We start from the raw sequence: 27,691 nt of genomic DNA, 5'->3' as shown, positions 1-27,691 counted from the left end.
TGCCCACCAATCACCTTTAAATAATTATCTGAGTGCAAAAAAAACTTTCTGTTTCATCAAGAGGGCATTGCGGCAATAGGACAGTCCTGCATGCCATTTCATACTGTTGTAACTGGAGTGCATAAGAACAGTCTGTAGGATTAGATGATATCTGTGGAAATCACTGATGAAACTAGTCCAATCTTATTATTTTTATTTTTATTTTTTCCTGGAATCTTTTCTCAAAGGTGACACAAAATCATATGTTATTGACTGCGTTTTAGCAAGAGGGTGTTGGCAGGCAGTGAGAGTGTATAGCCAGGTGTGTGTTTGTGTTTGAGAGTCTTTGTGTACGTGTGTGCATGTGTGTATGTGTGCATGTGAGCATGCGTGTGTGTGTGCAAGTGTGTGTGTGTGTGTATGCGTGTATGTATATATGTATGAGTATGTGTGAGTGTGTGTGAGTGTGTATGTGTGTGATTCTCACCGTGAGTGTTTTTTCCTCTTCCCCCAGAGTGCGGCTGCTGCACCCAGCCCTGTCCTCGGTAACATTCCCCCTGGAGATGGGATGCCAGTGGGGCCTGTTCCCCCGGGATTCTTTCAGGTACCGCCGACACCAACACCTGCTCCAGCTGCAGGCCTGCACACATGCACACACACGCACATCACACACGTACACATGTGCAAACACACCTGTATGCACACACACATGCACACACTAACCCACACACACACCGTAATGCACACATGCATACATACATGCACATACACAAACACACACATGCACACACCTGCACTTAACCACATGTACATACCCATATACGCATACATACACACAGATTCGCTCACAAACACACACGTAGACACATGCACATACACACACACATGCAGGCACACAAACACACATACACACTCATATACACACATGCACATACACAAACACACATGCACACACACTGCACATACACACATGGAAGGGTATTTCCTTACTCACATGCCCTACACACTCTCTCTCACACACAACAAACATACACACATATGCCAATACTGTCACTGAGATTTGAGAAAACCACACTGTGTGGGCAGGGATGTGTACTCAAACACCCACATGGACACAGACACACTAAAGGTGGTCACATGTCATTGTGGTTGGCATAGTGTAGCCACAGCTAAGAGCTATTCAAGGTGTAGTATGAAAGTCACAGTGAGGTCAAAGTGAAGGCCGAAGCTTGTTTGTTTAAAGGAAGAATGGAAGGGGATGTTTTGTGGGGAGGGGTTTTGTGGAGGAAATTGGTGCTTCCTGGATACCAACCTCAACCTGCTGTAGACCTGAACCTTGCACCCCTGAACCTGACCTGGGGGGGGGGGGGGGGGGCAGGGTGCAGTTCAGCCATTCCTGAGTGGGGCAGCAACAGGTATGGAGCGCTGAAGTGCAAGCTGAGTGAGCGATGCCAGGGGAGCTATGTTCCAATCACTGAGAGATTCTTGACAGTTTGGGACTAGGTCACCCTGTCCCCTTTTCTTAGTCATGTGGTTCCGTTGCTCATGGAGATTGTGTGGTTTTGAGATTGCGTTTGGTCGACAAACTGTCTAGTTTTGATGTGCGTATTTATTTGGTATCCTCGCCCTAGTTTTTCACAAGGATCGATATACCTCATCCTCAGCTCAGCTCACGTCATTCGAACTAAAATAAAGCATGCTTAATAATTGTAGTGAATAGTGCCGAAAGATTAACAGTGTTTTCCTCTGTGGTGTTAAAGAAACCGTGCGCTCCCACTTACGATGGCTATGAAATGTAAATAATGTCTGACGCAAGGAGATGGATGTGTTACAGAGGGAGGCCTTGCATTGCCTGTGTGAGGTCAGGCCGCACGTCCTTTCAGTCCTGCCTGGAGAAAGGCAACAGAGGCGATTACATCATGCTTCGAGAGAGAGAGAGAGAGACAGAGGGGGCGGGAGAGCGAGAGCGGGGCTGAGAGAGGGAGAGGGGAGACAAATGGAGGCAGGTATAAAAAGTGAGAGATGGAAGGACTGGGGAAGAGAGAGATGGAGGGAGGAAGAGGAGCAACAAAAAGCTGAAGGAGAAATTTATTACAAGGGAGGGGGATGGAAGCAGGAAGTGGAAAAAAGGATGGAGAGGTGGAAAGAAGGTAAAAGAGGGAAGGAGATGGAGAAGGTGTAAGGGAGAGATATTTCTAGTTACAGTGAGAACAGTTATACTTGGTTGTTCATTAGAGTGTGTTCTTTAATAGGAATGATTGATGTGAAATAGCATTAATGATGCTGATGGTGACCAGCAGAGGCGTATAGCTGTGGGGACAGACTGATGTCCCGTTATTGGTGGAGTTTGGTCAGTGAGCACTCCCTTTAAACATGACAGACATGCACCTCATGAGGTCCACCACCCCCCCCCCCCCCCATCTTATGCAGTCGGACGACCGTAACCACCGCTCCCACACAGCAGATCTTCCTTGGTACCAGGTGCCCGATTCATACTGGACCAGGAACTGAACAGGACATTTGATTAACACAACAGGAAGGAGCGTTCGTTAGCGTCTATCAGGAGGAAGCAGGGAGCGGAAGCAAATTAGCGTGCCACCTTGTCGCTCAGTCAAGTCGAAGGTGCTTGCGTGACATGTCCGCTCTGCCTGTGCCCTCCTTTATCTTTCGGCTGTGTAATCGAAGCCGGACATCAGTTTTATCGCTAGGACCCAGTGTGCAGTAAAAACAAAGCGGACTCTCACAAGCAGACCACCGCGGCCGCTGGCTGTGTCACAGTGAATGACATGTACAGGAGTCATCCTCTGAAGGGCCAATAGCTGGAGACCACTGATTACCTCAAGTGCTTTCATCGTAAACCTCTACATCCTGTTGTTCTGAGGTTTAGGATGGGGGACCCACCAAATAAAACAATTTCTTTGACAATGTTTGTTTACAGATATGCTATGTCTAAAGATTTGCTGAAATATCTGATCAAACTCTAGTAGAGATACATATGGAGCATGTACCGTATCAATGTGGGTAAGTGTCATTGGAAAGTAACACTGAAATGAAGAAAATATCACATTGTGGAAAAAGCAAGCCAAGCCTTTCTGTAGAACAGAGGTGTCCCCCTCATTGTGCGCCATTGGCTCCTTACTCAGACGGCAGTAGTAGTGCTTACCGCACATCGCCAATACAAGCGTGTGCAAACGTGATGCCCAAACAGACAGGGGGCGAGGGGGGCCTGGCGAGGCCCGAAATGCACCGGTGTATGTAATTCACACCGGGAGCTCCTCTCCTCGGCCGCCGTTAGAATCCCGAGATTCCGCCGCGCCGCATTTGCATTCCAGGCCGAGGGCGAGGCCCTGTCTTTTCTTTCAGAGAGCACCGAGGCGTGTAATGTCATTGAGCTCACGACGGAGTCACCTGGGACAGTAACACCCCCCCACCCCCCACCCCGCGCCACCACATCACACTGCAGGAGGAGGCTGGAGTCACTCTGTTTCCTCTCGGCCCCTCCCTCATCACCTTCATTTGTAGCGCGGTCGGGGGCTTGTTTCTTCATGTCTGTCTTCCTAATGGAGAGTTTAGGGAGGGAAACACTTTGAGGTGCTTTGAGAGTAGGGTTTTCTGAGAGACAGCTTGGTCTCCTTGTTCGCCCTGGAGACAAGCCTTTGCTAAAAGGTAAATGTAATTGTGATTTATGATGTAGGGGCGGGACTCTGGCGTGGAAAGTCAGGGCATTTTCTAAATGGGGACGACACTTGCAAGCAGTCATTGAGGCAGCTGTGTGATGTAACTTCCTGCTGTGGTTTGGCTTCCGGTGGGAGTGGGAGGACCCTGGGGGCGCGTGAAGTGTACCTGAGATCAGTGTGGCTCTTTTGTGAATTCGAAAACAAGCAGCAGCTGGTTAAATTGATCGGCCGTCGTTAGCAGCCCAGCATAGCTCTTCGAGTCGGAGGCCCCCCGATCGATAGAATTCGCAGAGATTTTCCGCTGCGCTCTCAGAAAGTCCGGCCTGCAGTCGGCGCGGTCCATCCTCTGCCCAGAATTGATTGTTGCCTTTTTTTCCGAAAGGTCTTTGAAGGATGATATCATACCAAGCGTGCCTGTGTGTGTGATTGACAAAGACTGGAGAATCTGCTGCTGGTTACACTGTGAGACCTTCACAGCAGCCCGGCTCCGTACGGACCGTGTGGAGCCTTGCGTAACAGCAGAGCGTCTGCCAGTCGTCCGGGAATCCTTTCACTTCAACGCCTCCTTTCATAGCGGAGCGTCCAATTAGAAGAGGCATCGGGCAATTCTGTCAAGTTGGCGTAGGCCGCTGAGGGGAGCAACTGGTCTCCGCTTTGCAAACCCGTAACGTGAAGCCTGGCTGCCTCCACCGAAGCCTCTGTGACCAACCCCGCCCCCCAGGGCTCCTGTATTTTCATACTGATATTCATATTTATGTCCTGGTCCAGTGTGTCTCGCTTGTTGGCTCTCCATGCTTTGTAGTGCTTCTGCTTGCAGACCCTGGCCCCTCGTGTCCTGGAGCCATTGGAGCTGCTCTCTCGGCCTCACACACTCCGAAGCTGTGTACTGATACTACGCTGGATCGTAACTCCCTGCACTGCTCTGCTCTGTGCAGTGAAAATGCTTCCAGTGGTAAAAGCAGCGTGTGGTGTCATGCCCTGAGGTGATAAAAAGAGCCCGATCAGTCCTCGTTGTGGGGGTCTGGATCCGATTCACACTCAGACCCCAATGGTTGCGAGTCCAGGTCGGACTTAAGCCACTGAAGCAGAAGGGATGTAAGACTTTGGTCAGTGAAGTTTCTTTCTTGGTTTTTGGTGGTCGTCAGTAAGAGTACCTGTCCTTAGTCAAATCTGGGCTGGTGGGAATGTCAGCAGAGTTTTTGTGGGAGCCTTGGTGAGACATTGATCATGTGACACAGGGGTTAGCAGGGTGTGAACACAGTGGAGTTTCTGTGGAACTCAGGCAAAGCTTGTGATTGGCTGAGGATGCCTTAAGACAGCACCCGTGTTATTTTGTATGTATTATAGGTCTGCAGGCAAACACAGAAAACTCTGTCTCACTGTGTGCGTGTGTGATTGTATGTGTGCATGCGCACGTGTGTGTGCGTGTGCTTGTGTTTGTGTGTGTGTGTGTGCGTGTGTTTGTGTGTGTGTGTGTGTATGTGTGTGTTTGTGTGTATAACAGTATGTGCAAATCTTGTCTTGCTTTATTATTTTCTCTCTCTGTTTCGGCATGACAGCAGAAGCACTCAGGCTGCCTTTTCCTCAGCGAGTCTGCTCTATATCATTCTGATGTCGAGCAGCCGTGCATTAGTCTGAACGTTTGTTTGCTCTGCGCATATCGCCCTATCTGTCCTGGGCAGCTGTGCTGTCACTGCGCTGCGAAGGCCGGGCACCCACGAACGTACAGGATGCATGAATAACTGTCACCATGCCTGTCTCTGCCAGACGCACTTACAGCAAAAGTTTGTAATTCAATTACTATAAATAGTCCTCCCTGGTTGGCTCAATAGCTGGGCCTGGGCCGTTCAGTAGCCCTGGCCCTGTCCACTCTTAAATCACCTGAGCAACGATACTAGTCTCTGGAGACTTCTCAGTTTTGTGCTGCAAAATAGCTTTAGTAGTGGAAAAAAACATTAAATGGTTTACAAGAGGAGATTTCCCTGCAACTCCTTAGCATATAATACGTGTTTGAAGTGAGTTAGAATGTTTTATTTGTCTTATCTCTCAGAAAGGAGATGTTGCTGCCATGAAGTCTTTTCTGTCCTGTGAATCCAACACATCAAATACATCTCTGTAGCAAACGGATATCCTGTCCAAATGAATACTGCAACCTTGTCAATCTGGCAGTATTTGACTGGAGTTTGTTCTGTTTTTCCTTTCAAATGCAGTTGTATTGGTATGAGAATTCTTGAAATTCAGGTCTTCTGTGTTGTATTGTGATATTGTACCATTGTTTGTTAGACCGTTTCTGAATTTAGTTTGTGTGCCTTCAAAAACAACAAAAAAAATAGGGAGACCATAGAGAGGAGGTTAAGAGAGGAGGTGAATGGCAAAAGTAGTGAAACACTGCCATCTACTGGCATGATCCACACAGAACAGGTAACGGCACACCCTGAAGTTTAATGCTGCTCAGGGAGTTTACCGTGTGTTTACTGAAAGACGACCAGATGCTGATTTTCACATGGTCCTCTCGGGTACGCCGTGTTACTTAGGTTTCTATTGTGTTTTTATTACTACTCTCAAACTTAAAATAGAACATGTAAAAAACCAGCTTTAGTTCTTCATCTGCTCTGGTTGGCTTTGATTTGCTGGACCCACTTCTAATGTGTAACACCTATCTTGGTAATGGATGGAGGCTGTTTTGCATCCAAATGCTGACCATATACATCACTTGATGTGAAGAGGCAAGGATTTATTGAACCAATAAAACTGGGAGATGATTAGATGGCCACACTTGGAATTTGGCCAGGACACTAGGGAACCCCCCCCCCCCCCCCCCCCCCCCCCCCTACTTGAGATAAGTGCCACAGGATCTTTAATGACCACTGTGAGCCAGGGCTTGAATCTGATGTCTCATCTGAAACATGATGTTTCCTGCAGTACAGTTTCTCAGTGACTGCACTGTGGTTCTGGCTTTCTGCTTTTGACTAAAAAGAAGACTGCCCCCTACAGGCCCGTAGTGCCGTCTCATGCAGGAACGTATCTGTTCCAAGCAGTAATCAAGCCTTGCCCCACTTAGCGTCAGCCATTTGACAGGAGAGGGCCAAGGCTTGGCTTGACTGCTGGCAAACTCGCAGTGGTCATAGCTATGAGATTAACCAGTCTGAACTGTATGGGTTATCCGGAGTCATAACTCAGACTCCTCCTTGTTGTAGATTCACAAGCAGCCTGGCAGAAGTAGTCAAAAACATTGCGAAAAACACAAAATGTTGAAGCCGTGATGTACGCACTTGGTAGGCTGCCCATACTAATTTAGTCATTTGCATTTTGAAATACTTTCACTGAATTGTCCTTTGTGCTCTAGAGTTCTGATTTTGCGGCAATATCTTTTTGTCACAAAACAATTCGGTTGCTGCGATATACTGGATGTTCACCCCATTAAGACAACAACATTGTGGTGCTCACAATAGACCAATTGTTTACATCATCAACATCATTTCTTCTGGTATGTACTCACCATATAAATGTAAAACATCAAATGCATGCATATATATGCATACTACACATACACACATATACACGTACATATACAAGCCTTTGTTTTCAAGCTAACAGTAAATGCTATTTAATTCTTATATTTACATTCTGTAGATCCATTGTCCATTATGGAGGATGATTCAAATAAAATTCAGAGCAGTTTGACCTCAACTTTCAACAAGGAATTGACTGAACATATGTTTATCTTGATACGAAACAATTAAAAATGTATTTTTAATTGTAAGATATAACAAAAGTGTGCCCACTAAAGTGAATCCCAAACCATTTTGCACATTATCAGCATGGTGTGTTTCACCGTGGGGGCGACTGTACTGTGGTTAAGCAACAGTGCCACCTGCGGACCAGAAAACAGAAGTGCGGCCAGCTGTGTGACAAGTTTTGCGTGCGAAACTACGGGAGTGTGAACGGAAGAATGAACAGACAAACGTGCCAACACAGCAAAAAGGAAGCTCTTTAGATGAGGATGCTCACTGTTCCCGGAGAATGAAGATTACATGAGCAGTGATTCCCGTGGTCTGTCACCCCAAAGGACGTGGGGGAGTGGGGGGTGGAACGGCCACTGGTGGGTTGTGGGAGCAGGAGAGGCTGAGTCACTGAACGGCTGTGGATTACACCTCCACACAAATCCACCCAGTGTGGAGGTGTCATCTAAACAGCCAGATGGTGATGAATCTCAGGCTGTTTTTTGCGCTAGGCTTGAAGTCTCACTCTGCAGTCACATTTATTTACCTGTCAGGTGTCTTCTGTCAGAGCTGACTTGCTGACCGATAATATGCCTAGATGCCTTTCTTGAAGCAAGTGCGGTTAAGTGTTTTGCTCAAGGATACAATAGCAGAGCAGCGCCTGGGATTGAACCTGCCTACTGGTTTCAAACTCAGGTTCCTGAACCACCGCAACACACTGCCTCCTCTACCACTGAGCCACCGCAACACACTGCCTCCTCTACCACTGAACCACCACAACACACTGCCTCCTCTACCACTGAACCACCACAACACACTGCCTCCTCTACCACTGAACCACCTCAACACACTGCCTCCTCTACCACTGAACCACCACAACACACTGCCTCCTCTACCACTGAACCACCACAACACACTGCCTCCTCTACCACTGAACCACCTCAACACACTGCCTCCTCTACCACTGAACCACTGCAACACACTGCCTCCTCTACCACTGAACCACTGCAACACACTGCCTCCTCTACCACTGAACCACCACAACACACTGCCTCCTCTACCACTGAACCACCACAACACACTGCCTCCTCTACCACTGAACCACCACAACACACTGCCTCCTCTACCACTGAACCACCACAACACACTGCCTCCTCTACTGCTGTTGTTGAGGAAAGGGGAGCTGGAACAAACAGGAAGTTGAGTCAGTAAGGGATTCCTTGTTGCAGGAAGTATTGGCATGTTTGGGGGTGTCAAAGGTGTCCGTGCCGTTTTGAAGTTATTTGTCTGTCCTTTGAAACAGGTTTGCAAGCAAGGAGGAGGTAAAAATCTCTAAATCTTGTGCACATACTTCCCTCAGGTTTAGATGATTATGCTGAAGAATCATTGCTTTTCCCAGCACGAGCCTGCTTCTGCAGTTACCTGGTCAGAAATAAGAAGTTCTCTACCCTTGGTCCATAAAAGGTTGAAGACACAGACTGGATGTCAGTGATACTTGACATTTGATCCTCCGAAATGCAGTGGCAGTGGAGTATTATGGTCTGGCTTCAGTGGAGATGATGTTTGGTCGATTAAGACTCGCTGCGTGGCTTTGCAAGGGAACACTAAGTGGCGGTCATATTTTTAGCGTGATCCTGGCATAATGGCTGTCAGCTGGTCAAGGCAAAGGGACACACCCATCCAATACATCACCAACCAGCTTGAGGCCCTCAGTTTGTGTTATCATTGTTCTAAAATGGTTTCAAAATATTGGTTGATGGATAGATTGATAGTTTGCTTTTGAAAGCTAGCTGACAATATGCTCAGCTTGATCATCTCTGTCTCAACTGGTGAATCTATGTGTGTGCCCCTCCATCTCTCTTTCTCCCTCTCTCTCCCTCTCTCTACTTGTGCCTGTGTGCTTACACTGTACTATTTTGAGCCAGTCAGACAATCCGCTGCTCCCAAAAGGAAGGTGTGGGCTTCCAGAGAGAGAGTAGAGAGAGAAGGAGAGAGGGGGAAGAGAGAAAGAGAGAAAGACAAGAACAAGAGATGGATAGAAGGAAATGGGAAAGAGATGTTGCGGAGAGATAGAAAAGAGTGAAAGAAGGAAGGGATATGGAGGCGAATGAGAGAGAGAGGTGTGGGAGGGAGGAAATAGAAATAGAAAGGGGTAGAGGGAGGGAGAGAGAAAGAGACAGGATAGAGAGAAGGGGAGGAGTAAAGAGGGAGAGAAAAGAGGTGAGACAGAGAGGCAGAAATGACAATAAAGAGAGGATGAGGAGAGAGTTATAGGATGGGGAAGAGAAAAATACAGGCATAAGCGAAGTGGTGAGAGAGAAAGACAGAGACAGAGAAATGGAGAGAAGGAAAGAGCATGAGAGGGAAGGAGAGAGCTTGAGAGAGAGAGCTGTGGGAGCGTGCCAGATTGTGCTGACGTTAGTGCTGATACAGTCAGTGAAGTTGTGCTGTTGAGTGCAGGGTTGACGGAGGGCCTGTTGCGTTCTGTCAGCATTTAACCAGCGGACATGCGTGGGGTAACAGTGTGGTGGAGAGATCAGGTCCCAGGAACCGAGACATGGTCAGGTTCCCTCCATGTTTCAGTCAACCTCACCCGCAACAATGAGTCAGTCAATTGTGTAATAATTGTAACATGTGAAATTGTAAGCATCATAGGTTGTTCTTTATAAGAGCATACAATCACACACACACACACACGTACAAACACAAAAACACAACCACACACATACACGCATACTTATTCTGTTGGCGAGGTGTCCAGTAATCTTGGTGCTTGTTTAATCATGCAATTCCAGAACGGTGAATGCTGATTTTAAAAGCAGTAATGGGCCATTGGAGTAAACAAGAGAACCTGCCTTTTAGGAGTGGAACACTGGCTCATGCAGAGAGAGTGAATGCAGACTGTTCTCTCCAAAACATAGTGTACGTTACTGGCAGGATGTTCAGCACAAAATTTGCACATACACACTGCGTACCTCCCGCAACACCCAGAGGTTTCATACAGGCTCCAAACTCTTTGATATGCTTATTCCAGGCACAGGGGATTGCAGGGAGGGCACAACGGTGCTTGCTCTCGCCCTGCAAAAGATCTGAGATTTTGCTGCCGCCGCCGCGTTTGCTGCACGGGGCATTTGTTTTGCGGCGTCTCACGGCTCGTAAGGGCCCCCGCTCCGAACTGAGCGCTTTCCATTTTAAAGCTGTGGGATTTGGGTCTTATTTCCTCGACGTTCAAGGGGGCTCTGTAATTCACATCAGTGTAAACCGGGGGAAAAGACGGTCAAGGCTCATGTCAGAAAAATAAGCGCCGTCTTGAGATGGCATGACAGCAGCAGGAGCCCAGGCTGTCGGTGGAGAGCCGCAGTCTTATAATGGGCTGCTACAGTGAGCTGTGCTGGATGGCGATGGGGGCACAGGGGTTTAATTAATCTTTTACTGCATGGGCCGCTGTGAGTTACTCGCACGGTTATTTTTTTTTTTAGGAAACTTTTTTTTTTACCTCACTGTCTCCGTTCTGCATAAAAGTCTAGTGTGTGTGTGTTTTTCTAGAAGCTCGCGGAATGATAAATTACCCCTTTTTCAGTACATTCTTTTAAATCAGTCTCTTCAGCGTGAAAAGTTTAAAGTGCCTCTGCGGAGGTTTATGTCCCTCTTGGGGACCGGTAATGAAACAGCTGTCACGTCTGGCTCCTCAGCACTTTTTCGGAGGCGAGGGCACGGCGGAGGGCGTCTCGCCCCGGACGGGAGGACGGGCTCTCAGCTCTTCCGAACATTCGACTCCCGACACACCGAGAGTTTGCAGTCTGCCTTTGAAGGGCCATTCACTTGACTTTACTGGACTGAGGGGCGTGCATCTCGTCCTCAGTTACAGATCAAAACTGACTTAGCCTTCTCACTCAGACTATTGTACAGCAATTGTTAAAGGGGCGGTTGCTTGTGACACTGTGAGGACTGTTAAACTGTTGCAGGGATGGGAGGCTGTTGTGCCAGAATATTTGGATAAACTGAGGATTGCTGGTTTGTGGCATTGTGAATTGTGCTGCAGGTGGCTTTGTCTCTGGATGGTTCTGTGCCCTCTGTACCCAGATGTGCTTCTGTCTTGCAGGAGGGGCACACATGGGTCTCACAGGCATCAAAAAAGGACTCCCATGTGTTCCCTGTTCACAGTTTGGCAACATGGGACAGAAAGCCTGAATGGGACCACAGAGCGAAGAGTCTGTGCTGGGTGGCTGCCATGACGCCTGGCGGTGGAAGTGCTGTCATGTTCTGATTCTGAGATTTATTAATCTTCCGCATTGGGGACGAACCTGACTGGAAACAGTTTACAAAGCACATTAGCAAACTCAACAAGGTTACCCCAAGCAAAACATCTCGCACAAGCCGGGGTCTGTCTGGCTTCCAGCTGTCATAGCAGGGAATGGGGTTACGAGGAGTGTGAGCTGAGCTGTGATGGATGCATCTGTCTAACCCGAGGTTAACACACACGGACGCATGTGCACACTTGCATCGTTTGCTCTTGCAAAGGCTGTTACAGCAGTGGGAATTTGTTCTGTGCATTTTGAAAAATGAAGGGAGCACTTTGTCTACCCGAGAAATGTATGCAGGTCATTGTGCATTCATTCATTCATTCATTCATTCATTCAATCAGTCATTCATTCATTCATCCATTCATTTATTCAGTCATATTCATTCACTCTCCACACCTCTTCTGATATTGATTCCTGCTCCTCAAACACTGGATTTCTTCACTGCAGATCAATAACAAAGGTCTTTGTGAAATAACAAAGAGGTGGCCACGTGAACCACAAGCTGACAAAAATTGTCTTTTTTGTGTGATTGCCTATCTTTCTGAGGGCTGAGAGGTACTCTTGTCGTTGAAACTAAAGGCTGTCATCCTCTCGATCTCTCCCTTTTTCTATCTCTCTGTCTCTCACTGCCTTCTTTCTCTCCCTCCCTCTCTCTTCCCCTATCTTTCTATCAGTCCCTGCACTCTATGTCTCTGTCTCACTTTGCCATCTTTCTTTCTTTCCCTCTCTATCTTCTCTATCTCCTGTTCTCTTCCTTTCTCTCCCTCTCTCAACCCCTCTCTCTCTTTCTCTCTGTGCTCTTTCTCTCTCTCTGCCCCTCTTTCTCACTCTCTCCTCCCCTCTCTTTCTGTCTCTCCCTGCCCTGTATCTGTCTCTCCCTGCCCTATCTCTCTCTCTCTTTCCCCTCTCTCTCTCTCTCTCCCCGCCTCCCGTTCCCAGTACCATTTGTTAGTAATGTGTGGATTTGCTTTTTTCTCCATAGGGCCCTCCCGGTTCACAGCCATCTCCCCACGCACAGCCTCCACCTCACAATCCCAGCCACCCCATGATGGGCCCCCACACACAGGTACTGTAACACTGAACAGAGACAGCCACTGTAACTCTGAACACAGAGACAGCAGTGTCCGCTGTAACACTGAGCACAGAAACAGCAGTGTTCACTGTAATACTGAACACCGAGACAGCTGCTGTAACACTGAACACGGAGACAGTATTGTCTGCTGCAACATGGGGCACAGAAACAGCAGTGTCCACTGTAACACTCTGAGTGCAGAAACCACCACTGTATCACGGAGCACAGAAGACAGTGTCTTACCGTAACACAGAGCACAGAGGCAGGACAGAGAGACAGGCACAGTGAACAAAGAAAAAGCATATTGTCCCTATAAAAAGCATATTGTCCCTATGACACTAAGCACAGAGCACAACTGTACTTCATCTTCCCGTATACCCCATAATGGACCAATACCCTCCTATTCCCCTTGTTCCCCTCCACACACACCCGCAAGCACACACAATACTGCCTCTCCTTGTCCACTGCAGATAAAGATGGCGCGTGGCTACTTGTGGAGTCTGACATTCAGATGTGCAGTGACACAGACTCTCAGAATCACATGGTTCCCTTCATATTCCCAGGCTTCTGTATGGAAACCCCCCCACATCTTCCCAGTCACCTAAACCCATCTCTCTCTCTCTGACTTCAGAAACCATCTGTCTGTGTAGACGTCTGCATCCTGTGTGTGAGCGCATGCCTACATGCATGTGTATGTATGTATGTGTGGCCTACTCTTCTGCTGCAAAGTTAAAGAAAGGATGAGAGAGAAGGAGAGAGAAGCTGTAATGTAAGAGAAAATGTTAATTTGGCATATCGGCCATCCAAGCTCCTACGATTACGTACCTCACCGAGAGCAGATGGGGAAGAGGATGTTGGTGGGAAAGGGAACTTTAAGAATGGAAAGTAACTTTAACTGGGAATGGCACATTAATGTGGAACAGAAACATGAACAGGAGGAATATATGGAGGGGGAAAGGAACATGAAGGGGGACAGGGGCATAAGACAGACGGAGACATGGAAGGATTAAGAGGGAAGAGGACATTGACTATAAAGGTGATATTACACTTTGCACATACGTGGAGCCATCAGGGGCTTTCTTTCCCAGTGGCAGACAGATATGTTTAACGATCGTCCAGTTCCACCCCCCCCCCCCCCCCCCCCAATAACTGATAGTGAGAGAGTGTAGTGTCCTGACGTCAGCTTGTGTGTCTCAGTGGCGTGAATGGTCCATGGAGCTCAGTGAGAGGAAACAGAGGGGTCAGAAGGTCCCTCCCACTGCGAATCGGGGTCTCTCCGCTGTGGCCTTGGACACGACGGCCGTCCTCACGCCAGCAGCGCGCGCCTGGGTGGCTCTCTGTAGCATTTGCGTCATGGAGACTCTCACAGTGCTGTGAAATGACCCTCCAAGCTCTTAATCAAAAATGAACTGGTGTTTTTGTACAGTGCATCTATCTGCAAGAATGGGACTTTTCTTCTCTCCTCTGAGAAATGGTTTCTACCTCTGAGCCAGCCTTTTCATAAAGCTTCCTTGAAAACAGACAACTGTTAAGAAATGAGTAACTATTTAATTAATTTAAACAAATACTTTTGCTGAAAATCAGGTTTTGTTTTTGTCCACAATGACTTGCAAGGGCTTTTTTCCACATCTACAAATTAACAGGTAGAGTACCTCTGGAACACATAGATTTACATTTGATGTGATTAGGTTATCTAACTTATTTGAAACACCCTGGTCTTGGCAGCACCCATAATCTGGAGTTAACTAACCAGAACGTTACCTCTAACTCTTATATCATATTTAATTCTACAATTTGTGTTACAATCTGTAGATGTAAGGTAATTACACCACATTTCCTTGCCATTACATACAGTTTACCTGCAATTACACTGTACCAACCTACATAATTGTGCTGTGATGACTTGTAAATTGCTTACTTAAATGTACATTTGCCTAATGGTCCAAAACAATTAGGCAGAAAATGGTCTTCTGCTGTAAGGTGTCCTTTAGTCATGGGGAAGTGGATGTAGAATTCATGGATAACCTCATACCTGAATGTGCAATCATAAATATGATGTTGGGGAAGTGGATGTAGAATTCATGGATAACCTCATACCTGAATGTGCAATCATAAATATGATGTTGGGGAAGTGGATGTAGAATTCATGGATAACCTCATACCTGAATGTGCAATCATAAATATGATGTTATGTGACTTGCATACAGTACGTTAAAGAAACATAAATCCCCTCTCTGGGATACCAGGTCTCTGTGGATGTGAGCTGTGAGCGTTCACATCCATCCGTGAACGGAGATGTGATGGCATGTTGAGGATGGCTGCAATTGGTCACCTACATAATGTGAAATACAAAATTGTTAATGCCGCTAGCTGATGTAGCCTTTTGACCAAAGAAGATGGTGCAAATTACGTAACATTGCACAAATGAAAAATGGTAGAGTGATTCAGTGAGAACATGTGAGCGGACTCTTACGTGACATTGACACATTACACTGTGGTAATGTTCTGGACACATTGTGCAAAGGTGGAACATAAGTCCCTTCATTATGTCACTTGAATGCATTGTGGCACTGGCGGTGAACATGGTTTTCACAGCAATGCTTTTTGCAACCTGTGACCAAGGCGCAGCTTCTTTTGGTGATAATGGCCGCCTGTCGATCAGGAGCCTGGCTTTTGCTCCCAGGCTGTTCGCCTCCATGGACGTGTCTGATGTGAAATGTGAAGCTTCACAGTGCATTTTGATCTCTCCCCACAGCCGTTCATGTCTCCTCGCTACCCCGGTGGGCCACGGCCTCCTCTCAGAATACCCAATCAGGTACAGCCTTCAGCGAGTCCCCCAGGTGCCACTGGGAAATCGCCTTGTGTTCTGCTGAAGCACCAAACACATTTCTGAGGGCTCGCTTCCAGCATCTTTCACGGGCATAGATCATACATGAACTTTATGGTTCCTACATTCAGAACAACAGACTTTGGCCATAAAATATACTTGAGATAATTCCCGCTGTCCCCCAAAACTGTCATCCGGGGGTCTGCTGGAATCACATTTCCAAAGTATAGCTTTTTCTTCCTGACTTCTAACCCTTTGGGCTCATGCTAAGTCACGCTACACTTTAATCGCTAACGCAGCTATTCGCTCTGTGTTTTCTCCAGACGCTCTCGGGGAGGCAGTGTTTTCTGACTGTCCTGAGTTCTGTTTCCAGATTCTGTTTCTGCTCACGACAACACTGAAAGACAGGCCCAAGAGAAAGATTAATGCGGAAGACATCACTTCTGCTGCTGTTCATTTGAGTCAAGCATATATCTCACCAGCTGGATTTGTCCTATTAAGAAAAGGTGTTTGGTGTTTCAGTGTTTTCTTAAATCCCTTATTTTGCTGAAACATTTTTACCAGAGTGAAACTGTGCTGCACTTTGCATCGCTTGTGTAGCTTCCTCTGCTGTTTTCGTGTACCTAAAAACAAGTGACCTCCAGTTTAACAATCGATTTAATTGTATCTACATCTATGTACAGTGTTTCTCATTTGTGCACCTTTTTTCAAACTGTCAAACCAATAATCAGTACTCTGTTCCTTAATCGTTAATCAAACTGTGGTACAACTGTCTTCACTGCAAACTAAGATAGCCTTTTCCTGCTGTTTCTTCAGTAAGCAGTACATGTTATTGTACTGTTTAATTGTACGTAGTGTATAGTACATTATTTTTGTTTTAAACAAATCATATTGCACGCTGAGTTGGGGTCAATTCCATTCCAATTCAGTGAATTCAGGGAGTGAAATAAACATAAATTCATGAATTGAAAATCATCCATCATTTTCTGTGAAGATATTTGAATTAATGAATTTGATTTAAGTTCATCTCTTGAATTCTGTGAATTGAAATGAAAGTAACCCCAACTCTGATTGCACATTTTAGTTTTTTTAACCAAACCGTAGTGCAGGACACATTATTTTATTGCTATTATTTGTTGATGGTAATACTCAGTCTACTCTTCACTCTTCCTACCCACTTTGTTTTGCCTTGTCAAATGTACTACACTCATATGTCCTCTGAGCCTTCACTTTGGCGCCCCCTGGAGGTTGCCAGCTGCTATCATTAATTCTCTGGTCTGTGTAGGCACTAGGGGGAGTCCCAGGCAACCAGCCATTGCTGCCCAGTGGAATGGACCCCACAAGACAGCAAGGTCCGTGACACCCTGACTCTGATTCTGTTTCACCCTATCACACTAGACAGTCACTGACACCGTGCATAGAAGAGCTGGATTTTTGGTGGTCACAGGATACGTTACCAAAGCTTATGTACAAGGACCACCTTGGGGATATTTGAGTCTCTGTACATGGACAAAATGGAAGATAATGTAGGATTTATATGAGGATTTATTTTGTTGTTGTAATTTCTTTTGGATCTATTCATTGTTTTTTCTTAAATATGCTGTCAGTTTTAGAACTAGTCCCAGTCTTCTTGAATTTAAAATGAACCTATAAAACCACACATGGTAATTTAATCGTTTAAACCCTTTGCTTGCAAACTCCATAGACTGCACCTATGAACCATTCATCCTGGAAAGAATCTGATATACAGACTGACAACAATAATTGTCTGATTTTATTTCCTTCTTAGGGCATCCAAACATGGGCGGGGCATTGCAACGGATGACCCCTCCCCGGGGGATGGTCCCACTTGGGCCGCAGGTACAAGATTGACCAGTAGGAAAGAGGACATAGGACCTCATAGGATGTCCTTTTACAGAGCTCTTACTTTGTGGAGTTCCCCAGTGGAAGGTGGAGGCCTTGTCGTGCGTCTGGGCCTCCATCTCCCAAATCGCTCTGATCTTTACCTGGCTGTTGTTTTTTCAGAGTTACGGAGGAGGCATGCGACCCCCCCTCAATGCTCTGGGCGGTCCAGGAATGCCTGGCATGAACATGTAAGTATTAAACGTGCACCCGCCCCTCACCCCCATCACCCAAAGAAAACATTTCATCTAAATACCTTCTTTTACTCTTATAAGAACTTCACATGCAACTTTTTTTGTGCCAAAAGTTACCAGTGGAGTAACAGATGGAAGTGAATAATGCGGAAACATCAATGGATTTTTTTGTATTGCTGACTGGTCGTGGGTGTTGCCATAGGTTATATTTGATTAAGTGTTGGGTTATAGTCTTGATGCAGTCGAGCAGTGTTGTGGAGCTTGATGTAGACAGTATGTGTCTGCTATAGACAGTTACACCGTCCTCTTGAGTCAGTGTCAGGGCTGGTTTTGTCCCCCTGTACAACTGGCCCTGGAGCTTTTTCCCAGTAAGCTGATGGTACCTCCTTTTGGGAGCTGTGCCTTGTTGCTGTGAAGGTGGCCCATTCGATCACCATTCAAAGTGCACCAGCCCTGCTACATTTACCTGCAAGCGAGCCTAATCCAGAAATCAGGATCAGGCTTTGTTGTAATCTGTGTCAAAGCCGCTACATATTCCCTGATGTGTAAGCAGTTTGTTACGTGCTTGTCTTTCAGCCCATCGCGCACGTTGTGTACTTGTTAGAGCCGGCAAAAGCAGACACAAGAATGCGGGAGCATTTGGGAGAGACACGCAGGGCTTTGAGCTTGTTTTCATTGTCTGAAATCGACATTCTTTAGGGATGGAAACAAATGAGTCTGTCTGATGTTCCTCCTGCTCTGGCGTCTTGACTGACGGAGAGATTTGAAAAACAGGGCCGCGCTCGCCCTCTGGGAGTTAGCCCTTTTTTCCTGACTCGAACACTAGCTGGGAAGGAGCCAGCGCTGCGGAACGAAACTAAACCAAACCATCTGACTGTTTGAAAATGAACCCCCCCTCCTTTTCTGTGTTTTACAGGGGTCCAGGTGGGGGGAGACCCTGGCCTAACCCTCCCAACGCCAATTCGGTGAGTCACCCCAAGGACAGACATGAATCCCGCATCCCGTCCTGTAGTTGCTTGTGCTGACATTATTGCTGGAACACATCACCTCATGCTCTTGGGGATGTATGTGGTTTTTGAATGTTAGCAGTCATGTCGTTTATCAGTTCTGACACAGTAAAGCAAAATGTGTAAAAGTAAAGACAACACATTTCCACCAATCCAACTAAAAAACAGGAGCTCAATTATATTGGCATACAAAGAACAAGGAAGTAAGTTCATGAGCGGAGAAATATAGACAGAGTGCATGCGAGACAGATATACCATATGTTTATCTGATGTTTTCTCATTTCATTTTCCCTCTCTCTCCCTCTTCATGGTTCTGTTCCTTTCCCTCCTTCTTTCTGTCCCTCTCTCTCTCTCCGTCTCCAGATCCCTTACTCCTCCGCGTCTCCAGGGAGTTACGCGGTAGGTGACACCTTGGTGGCATCGGTAGCAGCGTGTGTGAGATTTTGGGAAAGGGAGGGCCTCTCACTCCCACATGCATAGGCTATGATGCTCACAGTAATGCTGTGCTGTGGTACAGATGACAACAGAGACCACAAAAAGAGCACAGCCTATCATGTGGGGCGACCCCAAAGTATCCACCAGCTCCCCAGCACCGCCTGCCCCTCTCACCCCCCTGACTAAAATGTCACTGTGGAGTAACAAGTTAGATTCATCATTTGTCCAGTATTTAGTTCCATGAATTTGATTCTTAAACTTTTTTATTAGGACACAGATACTGTGCCAGGAAGGCCTTTTCGATTGCTCCTATCCTCTGTTGACCTGTGCCGGCCTGCGTGCACTCTCTGCTGGGATCTAACCACTGCATTTCTTGATTCTTTCCCAGGGACCACCTGGTGGAGGGGGCCCACCCGGAACTCCCATAATGCCTAGCCCAGCAGGTAGGTGACACTGCCGTCCCTTATTGTCACCTGCAGAAAAGTGTTATCTTGTGTCTCAGTGTGTTGAGCTGTGCTGCGTTGCACTGCAATACACTGCAGAGATGATGTGCATTGTCCTGTTTTCGAGAAACAGCTCTCATTAGTTCATTCCTTCAAGTGCTTTGATATACCTCTCCTTGGATTTTCTACTGGCTTAATTACAGCTTAATGTGATCATGTTCACTTCTGTGAAAAACCAAATCTTAAGTCAAAAAATACAGTGATTGTGTTCATTTCTGTAATGGCTGTAAACATTTGACTGTAATGACTGTGGTGACTGTAAGTTTTCTACTGATGTGTATACAAGCCACACCATTGTGTATCATAGTGTATATAGTGATAACTTTAAATATAAAATATCAAGTATTAAATATATATAATATAAAATATAAAATATTAATATTAATATTAAATGTAATAAGAACTTGCTCATTGTTCATTATGCGTTAATTTGTGATTCCAAAGAGCCTGCAGAGTCCTTGAACGTGTGCGCCTTGCCTTTTTGTTTTCTAAATCAATTTTTGACTTCTCTTTCAGACTCCACAAACTCCGGAGATAACATGTACACCATGATCAACGCAGCGCCCCCCGGTGGAAACAGGCCTAACGTAAGACACTTTACCATCAAAAGCCAAAGAAATCCCTATGAATAACAACTGAAAGGAGAAAACTTGCTTTTAGTGAAGTACCTGAAAAATGGCTTCTTTACGTGATTGTTTTTTATTTGTAGACATGATCTGAATCCAGCAGGAATGGAAATTCGATGCTTGTGTGCATGCAGTAGAATAGTTGCATATCAGATGAAGTTCCACATACCGTCCAGTGCAGTCAGTACAGCTCTGCATGTTCTACAACAAGGGCCAAATATTTTGTGTGTATCCTGCTTTAGAAGGAGACCCATTGTGGTAAAGGACTGAATAAAACTAAGTTTCTGGCTGTGTTGCTGCAGTATATTCTAGAACACCTGTATTGCACACACTAGTGGAAAATGGTCTACCATGTTCCTGTTAAACATCAGCAGTTGGTAAAGTGATGACATTTTGACTGATGTCTGTACTGGAGTATATTCCCTCTGTCATTCATGCTTACACTTTGCAGGGGATGTCCTGTTTTGTCTTTTGGTTGCCAAGTCCTCCAGACCTGCGTGGATTATTGTATTTCCATGATAGAAGCCTCATTCCTAGGAAATCCACAAGGAGCCCTTTGGATTTTAATGCTGCGCACTGATGTTTCGGTGGAATGCGTTACAGACAGAGGGGGATTATCTCCCCCCGCGTAGCTAATATCTAAAACTTAAGCGTGGAGTGCATACTTTCACAGAGAGAGGGGTAAAGAGTGAGAGAGAGAAAAAAGAATTCTGAAAGAGAGAGAGGAAGAGAGCTTGTACCCAAACTGTAGCAGTTGGACCCAACCCCTCCTGATACCAGCTCCGGGCTGTCTTGGCACTCATTTTCCCCAGAATCCTCTGCTGTGTGACCTCTGACAGTGGCGTCCTGTCTGTGTGTCTTTGATCAACAGTTCCCGATGGGCCCGGGAGCAGACGGCCCCATGGGAGGGATGGCCGGTATGGAACCGCACCACATGAACGGGTCGCTAGGTGAGGTGCTGGGAATGGGGGAGTCCCACACACTTTGGGGCCACATGCTTCTGCAATGACTGAGTGTCTTTGTCAGTGTGGGCATCCTCCTCTCTGCACAACACCGTACAGGAGTAACTGGTGCTGCTCTAAAGCCTGTGCTTTGAGTCTTCACCATCATGCTGTTGACTCTCTCAGATCCCAGCATGCATCACTCAGGCAGCACGTGTTGCTCAGGCCCGTTTTTCATCTGTCAGTCATAGGATATCTCTCAGCTCGCTAACATTACAGCGGCACTTCAATCAGAGCGCGCATTGTGAAATTATGTTTAATGAAGCACCCGGTCATTACAATCTGTCACTCTTCTCCCTCTAACATATGTAATGATGATTGGCAGGGGCTCTTTTTTTACCAAGTGCTGGTTAATAAAAGAAAAACAGTACATGCTGAATGGAATTAATCATAGATCATAGCCCATCAAAGCCATTCAACCAGTTAATTCTTCAAAACAGTTTTAATATTTTCATTATTTTTAATGCCTTGTATTTCTTAGATGTGCACTTTAATAATCAGTCTATGAAATGTTCTTTAAACCATTGATGTGCTTATGTATAGTTTAGGCTTGTCGGAAAAAGAACATTTCAAACTTTTGCTATCAAATTCATTATAAATTTGAAATGTGCATGTAGTGCAGGCACGTTTCCATTTCAATCGGCTTAATAGTGGATATCAGGCGCCCTCTTGTGGTCATTTTCCAGTCCTGCACAAATATCTCACCAGTTGACTTTCACTGGAGAACTTGAAGCAAAGATCAGGTCAGCTATAGAAGTGGTGCGTAATTTCAACGGTCTAACAATGGCATTGGTGGCTGAATATAATTTCAGCCACCAATTGAACTACTGTAGTTGAACTACTGCGTTCTCAAGTTTTAAACTCTCCCCCTCCTTTACCCTGCAGGGTCAGGGGACATGGACAGCATCCCTAAGGTAAGACACCGTGGGTCAGGCTCCTTCTAGCCGGCCGCCATCTTTGTGACATCATATGCTCATTATGCTGTCAGCGAGACTGGGGCCGCTTGTTTCTGTGCTCACAGCAGCCATGTTTGGTTTAGCATGGGCTTCCTTCATTTGTGTGAGGTGCCCTGCCGTCCTGGCATGACTCTCAAACTAGCCACCTAATCCTCTTCCCTAAGCAGTTTACGTAATCCCTTACTTTTTACTCGTATCCTCAGGTCATCACTGCAAATGAAAAATGTACAGTTCTCAGATGACCTTCCTGGAAAGATAAAGGGCAATATGTAAATAAATGATGGCAACACAGGTTGCGTAATCTTGGTATCGAGGATTAATGTCAGGCTATGTTGGCCGGGTCTGTCCTGTGTAACAACCATGTCTGAAATATGAGCATGGATCACTTCACAGCCAGACAGTCTTTTCTAGTGAGAACTGCAGCTGGGATGTCTGTTGCTGTTCATTGTGGGATGGTATTCTCAAGCGAGCCCACCCTATGACAGTGATCCAAACAGAAAATGTTTTTGACCCGCCTGTTCGACCTTCAAGGATTTATGCCTCTGAAAATGTTCCCTCAACCTGGTGCGTGTTAAAGCAGTGTAAACAGTACATGGCCAGCCCCAGACAGGGCTCTGATTACCAGCAATGCGCTCTACAAACAGACAAATACATAGAGCAGCTCTGTACCAAGCAAACATGAGTGCACTGGCGTGACCCTGTCCCTGTTGTTCACTGAGTTTCTCACCCTGACCTGGCCTGGCCTTTGTCTTGCGCAGTGTCTCAGTCTGTCTCTTAGCCTAACCTCACCCTGTCCTTCACCCTGTGTCTAACCATAATTCTCATTCTCTGTCACTCTAACTTCACCCTGTTTATAACCGTCTCTAATCTTGTCTGTCAAGCTGTGACCCACCTTGTCTTTCTCATCCTGTTTCCCACCCTCTCTCACATTCTCTTTGTGACATTCTCTTGTCTCTCACCATGTCTCCCCCTTTCTCTCACAATGACCTCACATCTCTCAGTGACTCTCCTGTCCACTGCCTTTTAGTCAGACGGACCATTCTGTGCTCACACCAAGTGTAGCTCAACATCCAACATCTGTTGCAGAATTAGCTACTTTGTTATCACAGGAGTATAATGAGAGCATTATTGTTTCATCTGTATTGGCTTTTGACAGACTGATCAGCTCACATCCACACATCAGTGTTCAGGAAGGGAAAACACTTGTGAGGCTGCTTCCTCGTCCTTTTGGAAGTAGTTGGTTGTGGGCTTACATTGAAAAGAACTGATTCTTACCCCAGGCCTCGTAATGTCCTCGAGAGAGAACGCGGGGTAACTTCAAAGCTACTGAGCTCTCATTATCAAAGTCCTGATAGTTCCCACAGCAACCCGTCGACCTGACACAGAAAGACAAGCCTCTACACAGTGCTCCAGACCCCATGGGAAATCTGAAGTGCACTGTTTTTTGGGAACACGTACATTGAATGTCTAATTGCCACATTAAATGTAGTAACACTTAAGCAAACATTAGCCGTACATTGTTATATACTGTATGTTGCTATTATTGCAGTAAATTCCAGTTCATAATGTATAAGCCTGATTTTTAATGTGAGGTTATGGCCTTCAAATGCACCCTTCTCAGCTGAAATAGCTTCGGGCCTTACTGGCTGATCATAGGTGAGGTTCACATCCCCTAAAGTATATATACCATTCCCCACTAGAACACCCAATACTACAGTTGTATTGCACAACTCCATTTCCCATGATCTTCCTTGTTGTGCTGTGTCTTGTATAAAACAGAACTCTCCTGGAAACATGAGCATGAGCAACCAGCCAGGCACCCCCCGAGATGATGGCGAGATGGGCGGGAACTTCCTCAACCCCTTTCAGAACGAGAGTGTGCGTGACTTTCATACAGTATGCACTGGTGACTCTGTGTGTGTATGTGTATTTGCATGTGCATGGGTTTGTGTGTGTGCCAGTGAATTTGTTCACTGTTGTATGTCAGGGATCTGAGAGAAGGATCCAGACGTAGACCAGACCAATGAAAAGTTTATGTTTAATGGCAGTTCAGAGCCAAAAATTGAGGTCACAAAACAGTCGAGGGTATAAAGCCAAGAGGGTCAGAACACACACGATCAATCCAAAAAACGTGAGGCAAAATCAGAATCCTTGTACAGACGGACTTCATCAACAGGCGAATCATATAGGCAGACAGGAACAAAGGCTCAAACCGAACAGCCGAAAACACTGAGACGATCTGACAAAGATCTGGGAAAACAGGGAGGTTTAAATGCAAGATTAATGATGACAAGACAGGAAACAGGTGAATGGAATGAGCTTCAGGTGGTGGGTGTGGCAGGAGGGCAGACCGGCAGGACAGGAGGCGGTATGGCGGAACACATGGCATCTGTAAACAAAAGCATGTGCAAGACGCCAACAAAAACAAAAACAAAGACACACCCTCAAAGACGGAAAACACATAGGACAGGAGGGCCTCAGATGGAGGTCCTGACATTGTAATGTTCTGATAACGTACTGTATATGTTGTATGTTTAAACCTTTATTGAAACTTTTTTTAGGTTTACGTGGAATAATGTGATTTGATGTATAACATAACGTCTCACCTCCCCATCCCTCTGTCTCTCTCCTGGCAGTATTCTCCAAACATGACCATGAGTGTGTGAATGGTGAAGAGAGGAGCACAGGCAGATAAACGAGGGATTTGCCGAGGCCCAGCTTTTCATCCTCACCTACTCTGTGAAGAGAGTGGCTCCAAGTCTCCCATTTAATTTAGTGTTATTGTCCCTTTCCATCATACACACTTCATTAAAGACTGAAAGACTGAACCACATTTTGAGAATCACAGAGGGATATGAAGACAGCATCAACAGCGAATCTCTGTATGTATATATTTGTGTATATATGTGGCGGTGTAAACTCAGATACATGTGCATGTATATACAAATAGATACTTTTGTTTTTGACCATCACATCGAGTGGGGAGAATTGGACAACCTGCAAGAGAGGAAAAAACAAGAATTGACTTTTATTTTTTGGGGTTCTGTGTAATACTCTCTCCACGTTTACATGCTTTCACGACTCGTGGGCTTTGTTTTTTGCCTTGTTCGTTTGTCCTCCGCTTGGCCATTTGTCCGATGAAACATGTCCCACTGACAGATGGTGTTTTTTTTACGGGAAGCAGATGGTTTGGAATTGGAAGATTGTTGTTGGGACGCGTAGAAACAGCTGAGAGATGGAACTCAGTTGGTTAAATGTATAGGCAGTGTGAATCCTCTACTGAGCAGCCAAGCCTACAGTCCCACTCCAAAGTTTGCTCTCAAAGCAAAACATGGTTTGAATACATTATGAGGATGTGTCAGATCTTCAGTGCAAGGTTTTGCCATTTGTTGATTTGAATTTAAAATGTGTTTTTGTATTATAAATTGTGTTTAAAAAAAAATGCAAATTAATTAGATTCAGTCAAAGAAAAGGTTTTTGGTTAAGCTCGAATGTACTGTATCGTGTTGACTTTTTCCTTTTTTTTTTTTGAGTGTGCAATCTAGAAGCATGTTTAATGGTTACAGAAACAGTCGTTTCCACTTCCCTCAGAGAGCCCCCTCCACAGCTCTCGTCTCTGAGTAGCTCAGACCGCGTCCAGTGTCCCTATGACAACATCCTCGGAGCTCAACACGTGACACTGTGTTTCGTCCACAACCCAATAGCGTTCTCTACCTCTGCCCCAGGTATCAGCTGAGCACTCGTGAAGACAAACCCACGCGTGCGCACACACACACCTGCCACCTGCTCTCACTCAAATAAACATCTCCTTTTCCACTAGGGTATCATTGACAGAACTCGCGCAGGGCACTTGTAGACAAGGACAGTTACTGGTTCGGGTGTAAGAGGTGACGGAGACAGACAGAGGTGATGACAGCAGAGTGACAGTACCTGAAAGCCCTTTGTCCTTCGGCAGGCCGGAGACAGCGCTGTAAATGTCCAACCAAAATCCTTTGACGGGCAGAGCTCCAGTACTCCTTCTTTTCTGACCAGTCAGTTTGACCATTGTAAATCTCAGAGTGAAAATGTCAATGTTATCAATGTTATAATATGTTTTAATGTAAACAGTCAGTGGTCCCTTACACTGATATATATATTAGTCTGAGAAATTAAATCATCCAAATTCTTTGAATTTTGCTGGGGTTTTTTGCCTTCAATTTGAAGTTTCACCCCTTTGATAAACATTAGAATAGTCATTTTATGTATATTGGAATTTATTGGTTAATTGACTTGGCCCTACACCTCTGTCTCCTAGGAGAGTGAACATCTTGATTGTTTGATACAAGTCACCCAACACGTATCACCATGGAAGGGGAGATCACACACGTCCCTGAGAAAAAGAGTTTGCCTTTATGAAAGAGATGGTTTTCAGTTTATCATAAGATGCAGAATACCACAGCAAAGGTGACAGATATCAAACAATATGCTTGTGATCTGTCATACAACAGCATAAGGGTGAGCCTTTTGGAAGCATGACAAAGCAAATACTGATTTTTAACATGAACGCTGTGTGTTTGTTTGTGTGTGTGGGTGTGGGTGTGTATGTTTTGGGGCTAAAGGGGAGGGGGTGGGGATCTCATATTTTGAGCTGTGGGGTCCACAAAAATAATTAGCAAAATTGGATGCAAAAGTGAAAGAGTACCAAAAGTGGAAATGTAGAGGAATCTGTTAATGTGGGAATGGCAGTGCAGTCTCTCCCAGTCAAAGCCATTCTCTTTATTTAAGGTTTTGTCATCCGGACAAACTGTGATTTCTTTTCTTACACTTATAAATATACCTTTTTTGTGTGGGGGATGGATAAGCATGGCATCATTTTATTGCTTACCTTACAGCATTGCCCATCGGCCCATTATTATTATTATTATTATTATTATTATTATTGTTATTATTATGAAGCTCAAGACTTTTGTGAATTTTCTTGTCCTCTCCAAACTTTTTATGCAGCAGTGTGTAATTTTATAGCTTGGAAATCCAACTCATCTGTGTTTTTTGTGAATTATTTAAGAAATGTTCAGAGAGATGCTGGCCTTTTTAGCATTGCCACCATTGTAATGGTATCTACCCTTTAATTTGTAATGTCTGAGGGAATCTTGAGGGAGCTACTTTTGTAAATTGAAGATTTGCCACATTTTTTTTGCTTTGTTTTGTTTGTTTTCATTTGTGATGTGTTTATTTTTTACCTTGGGTTGAGTTTTTGTAAATACACTGAGAAGTACAATATGGTTTTGAATATACTGATATAAAGCTTCTCTTCCCTGATAATATGATTGCGTCTCCTGTGTGTGTGTGTGCGTGTGTGTGTGTGTGTGTGCGTGTTTCTGTGTGTGCATACTTAAATAGAAAAACGTTTCCCATTGTTAATACATGTAATCTGATTTGTTCTCTTGCATTTTTGTAATTGCTCTTATTCTTGAAGTACATGGAAGTTTCCTCATGTAGCACTTTGT

At 45.5% G+C, this 27,691-nt stretch overlaps 1 protein-coding gene across 2 annotated transcripts in view; it reads left to right on the top strand.

Moving 5' to 3' along the window:
- The window catches only part of si:ch211-130m23.3 (uncharacterized protein LOC558547 homolog), a 96,873-nt gene extending 69,510 nt beyond the window's left edge, over positions 1-27,363 (top strand). The window contains exons 5-18 of one of the 2 annotated variants that reach the window (XM_036526248.1): positions 494-583; positions 12,665-12,748; positions 15,510-15,569; positions 16,867-16,933; positions 17,371-17,441; positions 17,607-17,674; positions 18,594-18,642; positions 19,048-19,083; positions 19,508-19,562; positions 20,139-20,209; positions 21,120-21,198; positions 22,135-22,163; positions 23,985-24,083; positions 24,842-27,363. In XM_036526248.1, coding sequence (XP_036382141.1) covers positions 494-583; positions 12,665-12,748; positions 15,510-15,569; positions 16,867-16,933; positions 17,371-17,441; positions 17,607-17,674; positions 18,594-18,642; positions 19,048-19,083; positions 19,508-19,562; positions 20,139-20,209; positions 21,120-21,198; positions 22,135-22,163; positions 23,985-24,083; positions 24,842-24,871 — 888 coding nt within the window. In that variant the 3' untranslated portion in view covers positions 24,872-27,363. The remainder of the gene's footprint in view (positions 1-493; positions 584-12,664; positions 12,749-15,509; positions 15,570-16,866; positions 16,934-17,370; positions 17,442-17,606; positions 17,675-18,593; positions 18,643-19,047; positions 19,084-19,507; positions 19,563-20,138; positions 20,210-21,119; positions 21,199-22,134; positions 22,164-23,984; positions 24,084-24,841) is intronic. The other variant, XM_036526249.1, reaches the window with a different exon arrangement.
- Positions 27,364-27,691: the final 328 nt, after the last annotated feature.

The sequence above is a fragment of the Megalops cyprinoides genome, chromosome 4, assembly GCF_013368585.1.
Source record: "Megalops cyprinoides isolate fMegCyp1 chromosome 4, fMegCyp1.pri, whole genome shotgun sequence".
Taxonomy (NCBI): domain Eukaryota; kingdom Metazoa; phylum Chordata; class Actinopteri; order Elopiformes; family Megalopidae; genus Megalops; species Megalops cyprinoides.
The sequence above is the reverse complement of the archived record's forward strand: the minus strand, read 5'-3'. Positions and strand labels throughout refer to the sequence as shown.